Source organism: Centrocercus urophasianus, unplaced genomic scaffold, assembly GCF_019232065.1.
Source record: "Centrocercus urophasianus isolate 14NV4802_14NV808 unplaced genomic scaffold, USGS_Curo_1.0 seq_14, whole genome shotgun sequence".
Taxonomy (NCBI): Eukaryota; Metazoa; Chordata; class Aves; order Galliformes; family Phasianidae; genus Centrocercus; species Centrocercus urophasianus.
The window spans coordinates 38,349,768-38,362,844 of NW_024884586.1; the positions used below are offsets into that span (position 1 = coordinate 38,349,768).

At 44.4% G+C, this 13,077-nt stretch overlaps 1 protein-coding gene across 2 annotated transcripts in view; it reads left to right on the forward strand.

Moving 5' to 3' along the window:
* Positions 1-5,147: 5,147 nt before the first annotated feature.
* Positions 5,148-13,077, forward strand: part of UNC79 (unc-79 homolog, NALCN channel complex subunit) — a 96,437-nt gene continuing 88,507 nt past the window's right edge. For both annotated transcript variants that reach the window (XM_042814807.1, XM_042814808.1), the window contains exons 1-2: positions 5,148-5,169; positions 8,883-9,003. In XM_042814807.1, the coding sequence (XP_042670741.1) occupies positions 5,148-5,169; positions 8,883-9,003 (143 nt within the window). The remainder of the gene's footprint in view (positions 5,170-8,882; positions 9,004-13,077) is intronic.

The window sequence follows — 13,077 nt, forward strand, 5'->3', positions numbered from 1 at the left end:
ACATCCAGCTGGCTGATTGTCAGCAATTACTTCCCTCACGCTCAAGAACAGTCCCTCCTAACATGAAGTCAAGCATAGGTCAATGGAGGCTTGTGTGGATGCAAGACGTGTTTCTGACAAAAGCCAAATGTAAAAAGGAAGTGTACAAGGGTAGGTGACCTGTAAGGAATAGAGAAATGGTGTGCAGGAATGTCTGAGTGTGAAGAGATGGATGGAGTTAGGAAAAGTAGAGCTCACCAGGAGCTGAATCTGGTGAGGGAAAATAAAGAACAATCAGAAGAATTCAGTAAAAAGGAGGCTAAGAAAAATGGGATAGGGGATCTGGTGATGGAGGACATGGAAAAAGGCTGAAATACTCAATGTCTTCTTCACTTTAGCCTTTTTTGATAGGGAATCCAAGGCCCTGAGGCCAGTGTGAAATTCTAGAACAAAGGACCCACTCCTAAGAAAGAGAGAATCAGGTCAGGAACATTTAAACAAGTCAGACATACATAAGTCCGTGAGAACCAGAGGAATGTGTGCCCGAGTGCTGAGAGTAGCCACTGTCATTGTGACACTGCTTTGATTGTCCTTAAAAGAGCAAGGGAACTCGAGGAGAGCCCTGAGAAGTGAAAGTGGAAGGAAGCAAATGTCACTCCTAATTTCAAGGAGGGCAAGCAGAAGAATCTAGGAAGTTGATGGGCTGCAGCCTTACCTTGGTCTCTGGAAAAATGATGGGCAAATAATCCTGGAAAACCAAATATACTACGGGGCTTAGGCATTGCTTGTGCATGTACAAGAACTCATGAGCAATAAATCTGTTCCCATATGACTGAGTTACATGCTGAACTGTACAGAGTCTTGCTCAGTAAATGCAGGCAAACCTCCAATTTTCAGGCACTTAAGCCAAATAAATATTTTGCATGAGAAATTGAATTAATACTTCCCCAGTGTACTCCTGCTTTATCAAGCTGAATGGTTTAGGAGGCTTGCCACTGTGGTATGTGAACACTTGGTACATTTTAAGGGATACCATGGGAGCTCAATTCCTCCCAGTGAAGAGATCCCTATTGTTCTGTAATGAGTGGTAGAACACTTTAGCGCGATCTGTTGCAATAACAGACAGAAATTCAAGATAAAGATGAAACCTGAATTCAACAGCATATTTCTGTGAGGTCTGAAAGCCCGTATTCTGGAAGTCTCCATTTTCCTCACTGATGTTCTTGGGGAAGGGAGGCTTGTAGCTCCACATGACTTTTTGGGCACTTCATTGCAAGAAATAAATAGAAAAACTCTCATTGACTTCAGCAGGATTTGATATCACATGTCAGTGTCCAATAAAAGAATGAAGTGTAAGCAATCTCTGCCTCACCTCTGCTGCCCAGGTAGCAACATACAGACCTTGCAGCGAGCTCAGCAGGAAGAAAGAGCAAAGCACATGTGGGAGAATAGCAGAGCTCTTTGCTTTTGTGAAGTACTACTCAAACAGCCAGAGGAATCTCCTTTCCCAGTTAACTCATCCTTCAGTTGCCACCCAGTTCCACTACAAGTTTATAGCAGCCACAGGTAGTAGTTAAAGTTGGCTCCTTTCTTTTGGGGGCTTGCAACAGCAGGGAGTGTGGGAAGGACTACAAGAGAGCTGAAATGGCCTCAGGAAAAGGCATTAAAAGCACTGAGTGGTGTTGGAAAAAATCTTGCACATTCAGCATCTTTAGAAGATCACTGAGAGGAAAAAAAAAAAAGCCAATCTGTTAAACATCAGCAAACAGCATCTGCCTCCTCACTGCTGTTCCTGTCACAGAATGTGCATCACCCTCCAATCTGGACAGCAGGATCTGGGAGGCACTGCTTGCATGATGAACCAGGACATGCACCTGTACTCCTCCACTTACCTGATGCTGTTCTCTTTGGCTGCTCATCCCCTCTGGGGAGATTATATTGCAACAGTATTGCTTGTCAAGATCCAGATGCCTGCCTTATGGTACCTGCTGACTCCTGCAAAGCACAGGTGCTTGAGCGAGGAAGAAATCAGGAAAGGGTGGCAGGAGACCTGTGTGGATGAGCAAGGAGCTCGTGCACAAACTCAAAGGAAAGAAGAAGGCCCATGAAATGTGGAAAAAGGGTCTGACTACTCGGGAAGAATACAGGAATGTTGTCAGGGTCTGCAGGGATGTGACAAGGAAGGCTAAAGCCCTCCTGGAATTAAATCTGGCAAAGGGGATAAAGGATAATAAAAAAGGTTTTTTCAAGTACATTAACAGTAAAAGGAAGACTAGGGAGAATGTAGCTCCCCTGCTAAGTGACAGGGCTGTTCTGGTAACGGGGGATGCTGAGAAGGCGGAGATACTGAATGCCTTCTTTGCTTCTGTTTTCAGTGAAAAAGCTCCCCCTCGGGTATCTGAGACCCTGGAGGTTAGTGAGAGGGTCTGGGGAATGGAAGACCTCCCTTCTGTCAGGGAAGAGGTGGTCCAGGAGCGCCTAGGCAACACCAATGTTCACAAATCCATGGGACCCAAAGGGATTCATCCATGGGAGCTGAGGGAGCTGGCAGAGGTGATTGCTGAACCGCTTTCTGTCATCTTTGAGAAGTCTTGGAGGACGGGGGAGGTGCCTGAAGACTGGAAGATAGCCAAAGTCACCCCGGTCTTCAAAAAAGGCAAGAAGGAAGACCCAGGCAATTATAGGCCAGTCAGCCTCACTTCTGTCCCTGGAAAGGTGATGGAACAGCTTGTACTGGATGTCATCTCCAGACAACTGGAAGAAGAGGAGGTTATCAGGAGTAGTCAGCATGGGTTCACAAGGGGGAGGTCGTGCTTGACCAACCTGGTAGCCTTCTATGATGTTGTCTCTGGCTGGGTGGATAGGGGGAGAGCAGTGGATGTAGTCTACCTTGATTTTAGAAAGGCATTTGATACTGTCCCCCACGACATCCTTATAACAAAGCTGAGGAAGTGTGGGATAGATGAGTGGACAGTGAGGTGGGTTGAGAACTGGCTGACTGGCAGAGCACAGAGGGTCGTTGTTGGTGGTGCAGAGTCCGGTTGGAGACCTGTAACTGGCGGTGTTCCTCAGGGGTCTGTGCTGGGTCCGGTCTTGTTCAACATCTTCATCAATGACCTTGATGAGGGGATAATGGCCACCCTCAGCAAGTTTGCTGATGATACGAAGTTGGGAGGATTGGCTGACACACCTGAAGGCTGTGTTGCCATTCAGCAAGACCTGGACAGGCTGGAGAGCTGGGCAGAAAAAAACCAGATGAGGTTTAACAAAAGCAAGTGTAGAGTCTTGCATCTGGGGAGGAATAATTCCACGCACCAGTACAGGTTGGGGGATGAGCTGCTGGAGGGGAGCTCTGCAGGGAGGGACCTGGGTGTCCTGGTGGATGACAGGTTGGCCATGAGCCAGCAGTGTGCCCTTGTGGCCAAAAAGGCCAATGGCTTACTGGGGTGCATTAAAAAGAACGTGGCCAGCAGGTCGAGGGAGGTAATCCTCCCCCTCTACTCTGCCCTGGTAAGACCTCATCTGGAGTACTGCGTCCAGTTCTGGGCTCCCCAGTACAAAAAAGACAAGGATCTCTTGGAAAGAGTCCAGTGGAGGGCCACGAAGATGGTGAAGGGCCTGGAGCATCTCTGCTATGGAGAAAGGCTGAGTGAACTGGGTCTGTTCAGCCTTGAGAAAAGGAGACTGAGAGGGGACCTGATCCAGGTCTATAAATATCTAAGGTGTGGGGGGCAGAATGGCGAGGACGGACTGTTCTCAGTGGTGAGTGGAGACAGGACAAGGGGAAACGGCTGGAAACTGCAGCATAGGAAGTTCCGCACAAACATGCGCAAGAACTTCTTTACAGTGAGGTGACGGAGCACTGGAACAGGCTGCCCAGGGAGGTGGTGGAGTCTCCTTCTCTGGAGATGTTCAAGACCTGCCTGGATGCCTACCTGTGTGACCTGGTGTAGGGAACCTGCTTTGGCAGGGGGTTGGACTCGATGATCCCTGGAGGTCCCTTCCAACCCCTACAATTCTGTGATTCTGTGATTCTATCTTCTGAAGCTAAACTACTGGATACAGCCACGGACTGCAGCGTTCTTAATCTGTGTACCACCTTCAGCTGTTTAAATTGGGGTTGGATGAACACATGTCCATGAATTTGTGTGTTCACTAAATTTCATGTATTTCTCACCCTGAAAAATGGTAGTTAATGTTTCAATTTCCTTCTCTCTCTCTCTTTTTTTTTTTTTCCTCTGGGGAAAAGAGAAATATGTATTTGTTTCCTTTCCCACTTCTTTAAATGCAGTTTAAGTTTAATTATGAGGTTATGATGTCCCTGCCCACAGCAGGGGATTGGAATTGGATGATCTTTAAGGTCCTTTCCAACCCAAGCTGTTCGATATTTTTCCCATGGCAAGAGTCTATTGGCATTGCTGATATCCTCCTGAAAATTTAGAAGGAAAGAAATAATTTATTGTGAATCTGGAAGGACTGTGGGACAGGATTTGGTTAGAAAATGCAAGCGTGTCTGCAGTGCAGGTAATGTATTTAGAATGTGGAGGGTCAGCCTCTTCTCCCAGGCAACAAAGATAAGGTGAGAGGTAGTGGCCTTATGTTACACCTGGGGAGGGCCAGGCTGGGTAAAGGGAGATCTTTCTTCTCAGAAAGAATGGTGAGATACTGGCACGGGCTGCTCAGGGAGGTGATGGAGTCACCATCCCTGGAGATGTTCAAGAAATGTATTGATGTGGTACTGAGGGGCGTGGTTTAGAGTGGTCAGAGGGTTGATGTGATGGTTGGACTAGATTATCTTGGTATGAATCTATGACACTACGATGAGGAGGAGCTGCTGCCCGTGGCCCCAGGGCGGTCCCCAAACATCCCCAGAGCCCCACCACCCCTTTTCTTGGGGGTCCTTAGGACGCCTGGCGCGCAGCCCCTCCGAGGCATCCACCCGGGGCGGGTACCTCAGTGCTGCCCTCATGAGGCGGGCAGCGGGGCGGCTCTAGGCAGGTTCCCTTTAAGAGCTCGCTCCGTTCCCGCCCCGTCCCCGCCCGCTGCCGCCGCTCCCGGCCCGCATCCTTGCGGCAGCGGCTCCGTCCCCAGCGCGGTGCCGCGCCGAGCCGGGGCGTTGCGCCGTCCCCGCTGCTGGGGCAGGCGCTTGTGGCCGCCCCACCGGCAGCATGTCCACCAAGGCGGAGCAGTGTGAGTGGCGGGGCCGGGCGGCGCGGCGCGACCGGGTGCGGTCCGATGGGAGCGGGTGCCCGAAGGCTGTCTCCCGGCTGCGGGGCAGCCCGGCGGGGCAGCGCTCTCCCCGCGTTGTCGGACATCCCGGCAACGGGCAGCGGGAGGGGTGGTTTGTGGAGGGGGGCCGCCTACTTTCTGGCTCTTTCTGCCTCCGCCGTTGCGGTGGTGCTGATGGAGAGACGGCCTTCCTGGGGACGCGAGGCGTCCGTCCTCGCTGGGGCGGAGGGGATGGAGCGGGGATCGGGCCTCTCCGGCATCGGTCCCGGCGCCGTGCCGCCTGGGAGACGCTCCTGGCGTTGCTGCCTCGAGCCTGCCGTCGCTGTGTGATGGAGGCACGGTGCCGCTCTTGCTAGTGACGCGCACCTTTTGGCAGAAGGTACGGCGGCATCGCTGCCTTGCCGTGTTCCTCCATGCCCTGCGGGACCCTCGGCTGCCGCCAGCCCTGCCCGCAGCCCGCCGCGTCTCGTGGCAGCCGAGGAGATGTGCCAGCCACCATGTTGGCTCTGCGCGTGGAGCTGCCAGGTGACTGACATGGTGGCTGGGACGGCCGCGCGTGTGTGGCTGCTGACGGCAGCTGTTGTTCTGCCAGGGAAAAACACCAGCGCTGTCGGGCTGGTCACCCGCATCAAGGCTACTTTCTCTGCCCATGCTCGGTGTTAGATGTAAGCCGGGCAGCCTGGAAGCAGCAGGCTGGAACGATGCCTGCTGTGACTATGTGATGTGATCTGATGGCTCGGAGGCTGATTGCTGCCCGCTGCATCCTGTTGGCCACCCAGGTCACTGGCAAGAGTCCCCGTTCTGATAAGCCTGTGCTCAACTGCTCTAGGGAAGAGATTACTTATAACTTTTCCTGTAGTTTTTGCCACTTATTTGCAGTAATGGATGGTGCCTCTATTAAAATATTATGTGGATGTGAATTTATTACTGTGGGGCTGCATTTCTGGCCTTGTGAACAGAAAGGCAATGTTCTGACCATACCTCAGGCCTTGAGTGTGCAATGATCAGGTCCGTATTACTCTGTTTTTTTTTCTGCCTTCCTCCCACCCAGGTTCTGAATGTGTTTCCTCTTTCTTTCTCATATGTTGATTATACATCCCTCACACTGGCCTATAGAAGAATTTCTGCTTCCCCTTGTCCTGACACAGTCTTCAGCATTTTCTTTAGCATTTTCAGCACTGTCTTTTCTGTTTTGCCTCATCTATTTCCGCATTCCTAATTCTCTTGGTCTTTTCTGCTTGAGCTTCTCTTCCATATTTTTTTCCCTTGGCTATCTTTCCTTTTCATCCCCCTGTACCATCTGGGAGACTGTATCTTGGTTCATGTGTCCATGTTGCTTTTTGTTGAAAGATCTACTTGGGATCCAGTTTGCAGATCTTTCCTCTTCTTGACACTTTTTCATGGCACTTCTGTGCACTCTGTTCAGTTAGCAGGCATATTCTGTGCATTCTAACTTATTGAATGTATCTTGTTTACAAAGACCACTCTCCTGTCTAGTTATTATGACATTACCAAATGTCTTTTTCTCTACATAACTTTAAGATCCACTCACCTGCAAATTTTGACCAATAGCGATGGTCTCCGACAAGGATTATATTGATGTGCATGCGTAATTATCAGGCAAACCTTCAGGCTCCAACTGTTCCTGCTGTTGCTTCTGCTCTCATGGACAGACAAGTGAGAACCAGAATGTTTCAAGGAGGAGTCACAAGTTATACTGAATCTGAATGTACCAAGAAGCAGCAAAAAAAAAACACCCCTACAAATGTGGAAATGGAGAGACCAGTTGGGAAGAGCAACAAGGCACTGGTCTAAACATGAATGCATGGTCACCCCTCAGCACCCCCTTTGGCAGGTTGTATGGAAAGCAGGTAAAATGGTGGCAATCTGGGAAATCATCTTGAGAAGCTTCTCTTTTTTTGTGACCGCTTGAATTTCATATCTCAATTGAGGGGATACTGACAGTGGGTTTCATTGTTTGACCCACCACCACAGCATGCCCGAGGTATGCTTTTGTATCACAAGAGAATTAGTTCTTTTCACCTTGAGTTACATGAACTGGCATTTAGTTGTGGTAAGTAATGTCCCGGGAAAGCCTGATGTCCATGATGTTTTCCAGGCTCGTGGAACAACCAAAACCATCTTTAAAAGCTCTTAATGATTTTACTCAATTCAGTAAATGCTTATGGGGAAGCTAGGAAGTTTAGTTAGGTCGGTGTAGATAATAAAGACAGACCCAGCAAAATACATGGATTAGCTTTTCTTCTTTCTTTCTATTTTTAATTTTGAGTTTGTTTGATATGATGACCCTATGAGAGTGGCGAAGGAAGTATTTCCACTGAGTGACGTCACATTTTGAAGTGTATCTCTGGACGCTCAAGTCATTCACACATTTCACTATCTTTGGGTCTCATAAACCTGTGCTCTAGAGCTTTCATTCAGAAGGCTATTAGCTGTTCTGGGATGCTGTATTGAAATGGTCAGCAATCCGGTTAGCTCTGAGAGAGGAGGCCAAAACCTTGAGCCTAGAGCTATGATTTAGAAAGTATTTAGAAGAAGAAGTATTTAGAAAGTCTAAATAAAGTGTTCTGTTATTTCAGCTTATATAATTGCATGACTGTGCTGATTAATAGAAAAAAATATGTACGCATTATTGAAAAGAAGTAGTTATAGGAAGGCATGCCACAATTTTTGGCATTTCATTAATTAATTTCATTTACAGGTATCTGGCAGCAAGCCACGGCAGTCACATTTAAGGTCAGGCTGGACCAGGCTCTGTGCAAGCTGATCTAGCTGTTGATGTCCCTGTTCATTGCAGGGGAGTTGGACTAGATGACCTTTGAAAGTCTCTTTCATCTCTGAGAATTCCATGATTTGGGCAATTGAGGGCTGGCAGGCTCAGTTTCTCAGTAGATCAGTCTTGGTTGGTCAGTCTCAATAGAGCAAAAAGTGCCCAGACCATCCTTGATAATTTCTGCGTGAGACTGGCCAGTGTCATATAGGCAGTGCATGGTTTGGTAGCTATGGTGGGTCATTTTTCTTCCAATACTGAACACGGAGCTTGGTTAGATATTAAGAGCACTATTTCTAAAACAACCCGTCTCAAAGAAGGTGTAGAGCTTCTGCTACTGTTTGAAATGCTCTCACCTTTTTGTTCAAATTTCCTAAGACACATAAAGAAACAGGACAACTCTTTTCATGTCTGTACTTCATTGCGTAATGCACACTTGTAGCATTAAGTAAATAATATCAGCTCCCTATATTAGCTTGAATTTCTCCTTTTCACTATGGAAATGTCACCTCACACGAACCGCCTTGTATCCAGTGACTCACTTAATATAAATGAATCCTGAGATTTTTGGAGGCACAGATAACTGCTTTTTTAAAATTACTTTTTCTTCCCCTCTCCCTTCTCTCCCCCCCATTTGCTAGCACTAAGGCAATCTAAAGCAGAAGCAGACATTCACTGCCTTTCTTCTCTTCCCCTTAGCGCTCATGCATGGTAATGCTCAATTTATTCAGTAAAGAGAGTGAAAAAGTCTTTTTTTTTATGGTTTAATTCTTAAATTAAGAAAAAAAAGAATCAGTTGGGGTAGGAACAGATGTGATTCCTTCACCATCTGCAAAAAGCTGAATGAAAGTTTGTGTTGTTTTTTTTTTTGTCTTTTATGTAGTTGCTTCCAAAATCCGTTACCTTCAAGAATACCACAACCGGGTTCTCCATAACATTTACCCTGTGCCCTCTGGGACTGACATTGCAAATACTCTGAAATACTTTTCTCAGACGTTATTGAGGTAAGTTTTAACTAATGCTCTTGAAGAAAAAAGAAATTGCTAAAGTATTGTAGGGAGTATTCATTGACTTTGAATTGTTTGCAGGATTTAATGGGTCAATGCTCTACCAGAAAGAGTCAGAGCGTAATTTAAGAAAAGAATGATATAAATCAATCTCTTCAGAGGCTGTTGCCCAATTTGCCCAGTTGAGCTGCTTATTGAGTGGCTGATTCTAAAATAAACTTGGTTGTTTACACATTTACTAGGCCCTTCTAAGTCTTAGGTGAATGTACAAACATACTGAACCCATGAAGAAAGGAGGTAGTGACCTGCAGAGCTTTAGAAGTGGACACTCATGACCTACTTGACAATCCTGGTGCTTTGGGATGGTAGAGCAATGAGCCCAGCAAACAGGACTGGGGTCTGTGCTGCAGTTCAGATCGGGTTCTGGTTCAGTCCCTTACGACAATATGAATAGTTATGAAGTTGGTATACAGATCTGGATTTGGATGGCAGCAGCAAGAGATCAGGATTGCTGTGACCCAGGAGTTTGATCTAATTTGATCCACCATTTAGTGACAATATGTGGTGCAAGGTTCCATATGAATACAGAATACATTTTGAATAGGAAATATTACTTCTTGTCTTTCTAAAAAGATGCGAAAAATTGTGAGGCTTAATTAGGAATGACATGCATATTCTGCTTTCCTCCACAGTGCTACCTAGTGGTTTCATATTTTCAAATCAGTTTAGAATGGCTTTTGACAGTGGAGATTTTATTTCTATCTGTCCAGGTTTTGATTGGCGTAAGTTTTCATATACGAAAAAGTAATGCTGCGTTTCTGTGCATAGCTTCCTGAATTTATACCTGGGATCTCCTTGCTGTCAGAAGCTAGTTTGGAAATACATTTGTCTTATGTCCTAAGGAAACAGTAATTTATTACAGTTAACTGTGTATTAGTACGTATATCCGGGTGATACAAAAAAGTGGAGAAGCATGAATTTAACTTGAAAGAATGACATTAGTTCATTCTAACACTCATTCAAAGCCCATGGAATGTAACATGACCCTGTTTGTAAACCTGTGAGAAGGAAAGACGCATAGACAAAATACTCGTTATTAGTGGAACACCTCTTTCACTGTTCAAAAACAAACAGACTAAAAGCAGCAACAAAACCACCAAACAGAAACAAAGAAACCCAGCCCTTCTGTTAACTGAAAATCTCAAGACTAGAATTGTTTAACCACTGTGAAATGTGTTTCCCTCAGCATTTAAAACGTTGAAAAAAAAAAAAAAAAAAAAAAAAAAAGGCAACCAGTAGGGCTTTTTAAAAGAACAGTAAATTGAATTTTGTCTGAAAACACAGCATTGGTAAGAAATAAAAAAGTAAGAGTCATTGAAAATACCTCAGAAATAGGACTTTGTTCCCACATCAGAATGTTTTCATGGTTTATTTTGCACAACAAGCACACTTAAATCATGTTTGAAGAAGGCTCTTAACTAAAGTGCCTCTACTGAAATGCTGTGAGCCTTCAAGCCTAACTTTCTTGTTTTAACAGCTTAGTTCTGATTGTTTTATATCTTGTCTCTCAGCTGTAACTACCAAGTGCTACAATGAGATCCATTTCTTTTTGGGGCAGAAGTTCATTAGAACACAATGAATTTAAAAACTGTTTCTTAAAGAAAATATATTTATACCACCCTGCTGTCTTAATCTTTCTGAGCAGTACGACTGCATGTCTTGTGCAAAAATTCTTCATACTCCATGGGCAGGGATGATTCTAGGCTTACTGAAGAAACTTTATAATTGCCAACTATGAGAGCAGTTTAGAATCAGAATAACAATTGAGCAACTCCATTTCTTTATTTTGTGCTTGGAATGGGACTGAACCAAAATCCTGTTGTTGATGATACCTAATGAGGCAGAAGTGAAATTGATATGAAACATACAGATCTACATAATTCACAAATGGCTTTGTCCTTAACGATGTTGGATCTGATCAACCTCAGAAGTAGAGGGATGCCAGAAATTGCAGCCAGAGCTTGGATCTAAATTTATTAAGTGGCCTGCATTCTGATACTTAGGCAGGTCAAATCCTTGTGACTGGGGAATCTGAACTGTGGGTGAGAGCCTGAGTGCTACGGTTGAACCAGTATAAGTGTATATGCTTGCTGATACTAAGACAGGAACTGGTTAAAGAAGCAAAACAAAACATACCCTGTGTTTAGTGTGGCAGATGGAAAGGAGGAAACTCCCACCCACTGCATGCAGATCTCTAAGATTTATCCTGAAACTAAACAGACTGGTTAAGAACTTGTCTTTCTGGACAATCTGATCAAAAATTTCTTTGCGTGCTGAGTCTCCTTTCTGCCTCCTACACTGATATTCCTTTGTGCAGGGTTTAGCGTCCATGTTAGAAATATGTGGTGGAGAATAACCTTTCTAGCTTGAGACAGAACATATGTAATGAATTCAAGCTGCAGAAAGAGTACTGATCAAACAGCAGAAATGCCCATTGAGATCGGAGATTTGTCTTTGCAGAGCAAGTTGATTGGGATCATCTATTTTAAAATAACTTTTAAAAATATTTTCTACTTTGATGTGTATTCTCTTTGCAGCTGATTTTTAGGACAAACTTTTCTTGATAAACATGTAATCAAAGGAATCAAGAAGGAATAGTGCTTAGTCACAGAAATTCCATACTATGTTTTTTACAAGTGTAGCTTTTATTAGTTACTCTACTTTTTACCTTTCCATACTATGGGCACATTGAATGTGCTTTCAGTGGGTATGCCTACTGTTTTGGATCACATTCATATCTGGTGTCATTCTGTTAGCTATCTCACAAGGGTTTAGTTTGCTCCTTTGTGCTGTACATAGCTTTGATATAGCACAAGCTCAGGGGTGGGGGGAGCAGATGTGGAATGGCTAAAGAAGTTCAATTCTTTATTTCTATGAACAAACATCACATAAAGTCACCATACACAATGCATAGCATATTGATTGATTTAGTTCTTCCTTAATTTTCCTCTTTGGACAAAAGCATTTCCTTACATTACTGCATGAATTTGTTTCATGCCCTGCTCATTTTCAGTATTTTAACTCTCATTTGAGGAATGATCTTAAGGCTTAAACATCTTGCAGAACAACTAATTCTTCCACATTTTTTTGGAGAAAAGTCTCCATGCATGTTTCTAAGTAAAATGTATTTCATAAGAAATAGTTGCAAATGCTTCCTGGCTAATTAATAGTCAAGCTTGTTTTGCTGCCTTGGTGAGATGCAAATCTCTCATAGACATTTTAGGAAATGTTTCCTGAAAGACAATAATTTGGAGGTAGATTTGTAGCAGAGGTGTACAGATCTTTAAGGAAGCCTGACAGTTTTCTTGCGTGTCATGGAGCAAGTTCAGTATGGAGTTATGATCTGCAAGCAGTCCCTGCTCTCAGTTTGTGCTTTGAGCAATTACAGGAACAAACTGCAACCATTCTATCTTGGTCTTAAAGGATCTTCTAGATTTTCATTTCTGATTCTTTAATTTATTGCCACTGTAACATATTGGTCAGTCACAAACCTGGGTCTGAAAGTTTTGTATTTTTTTTTCCCCACCTAAATTTGACATAATTAGATCTGATTTTTGGATATGATTCATTTCTATTCCTGAAGTGAACAGAAGGATGACCTAATCAATATATAAGGCGATGTGTGTTGGTTTCTAATCAGTTAGCTGTAGCTCCATGTCAAAAAAAAGGAAATCTGTACTGCAAACTCTCATCACTGCCTTACACTTTCCAAAGCAAGGATTAAATAATGCAGTAATGCTCTTTCTAGAAGCAAGAGTGATTGAAGTGATGTGCTAGCAAGTTCAGGGATGGACAGTTGGTATCATCTGCTAGTAGGCAGAGATGGAATAGAATTTAGTACCTACATATCTGTAAATGAGCTGTAGAGTACAGCAAATAAACATTAAGCAAATTAAAAGTTAATAGGAAATAAGGAATCAGCACTCTGATCATTTGTTTTTAAAGTCATACTAGATCCTACTGATTTTTCTGATGCAATTTTGTAAACATTTCATGGCAGTCACTACTTTT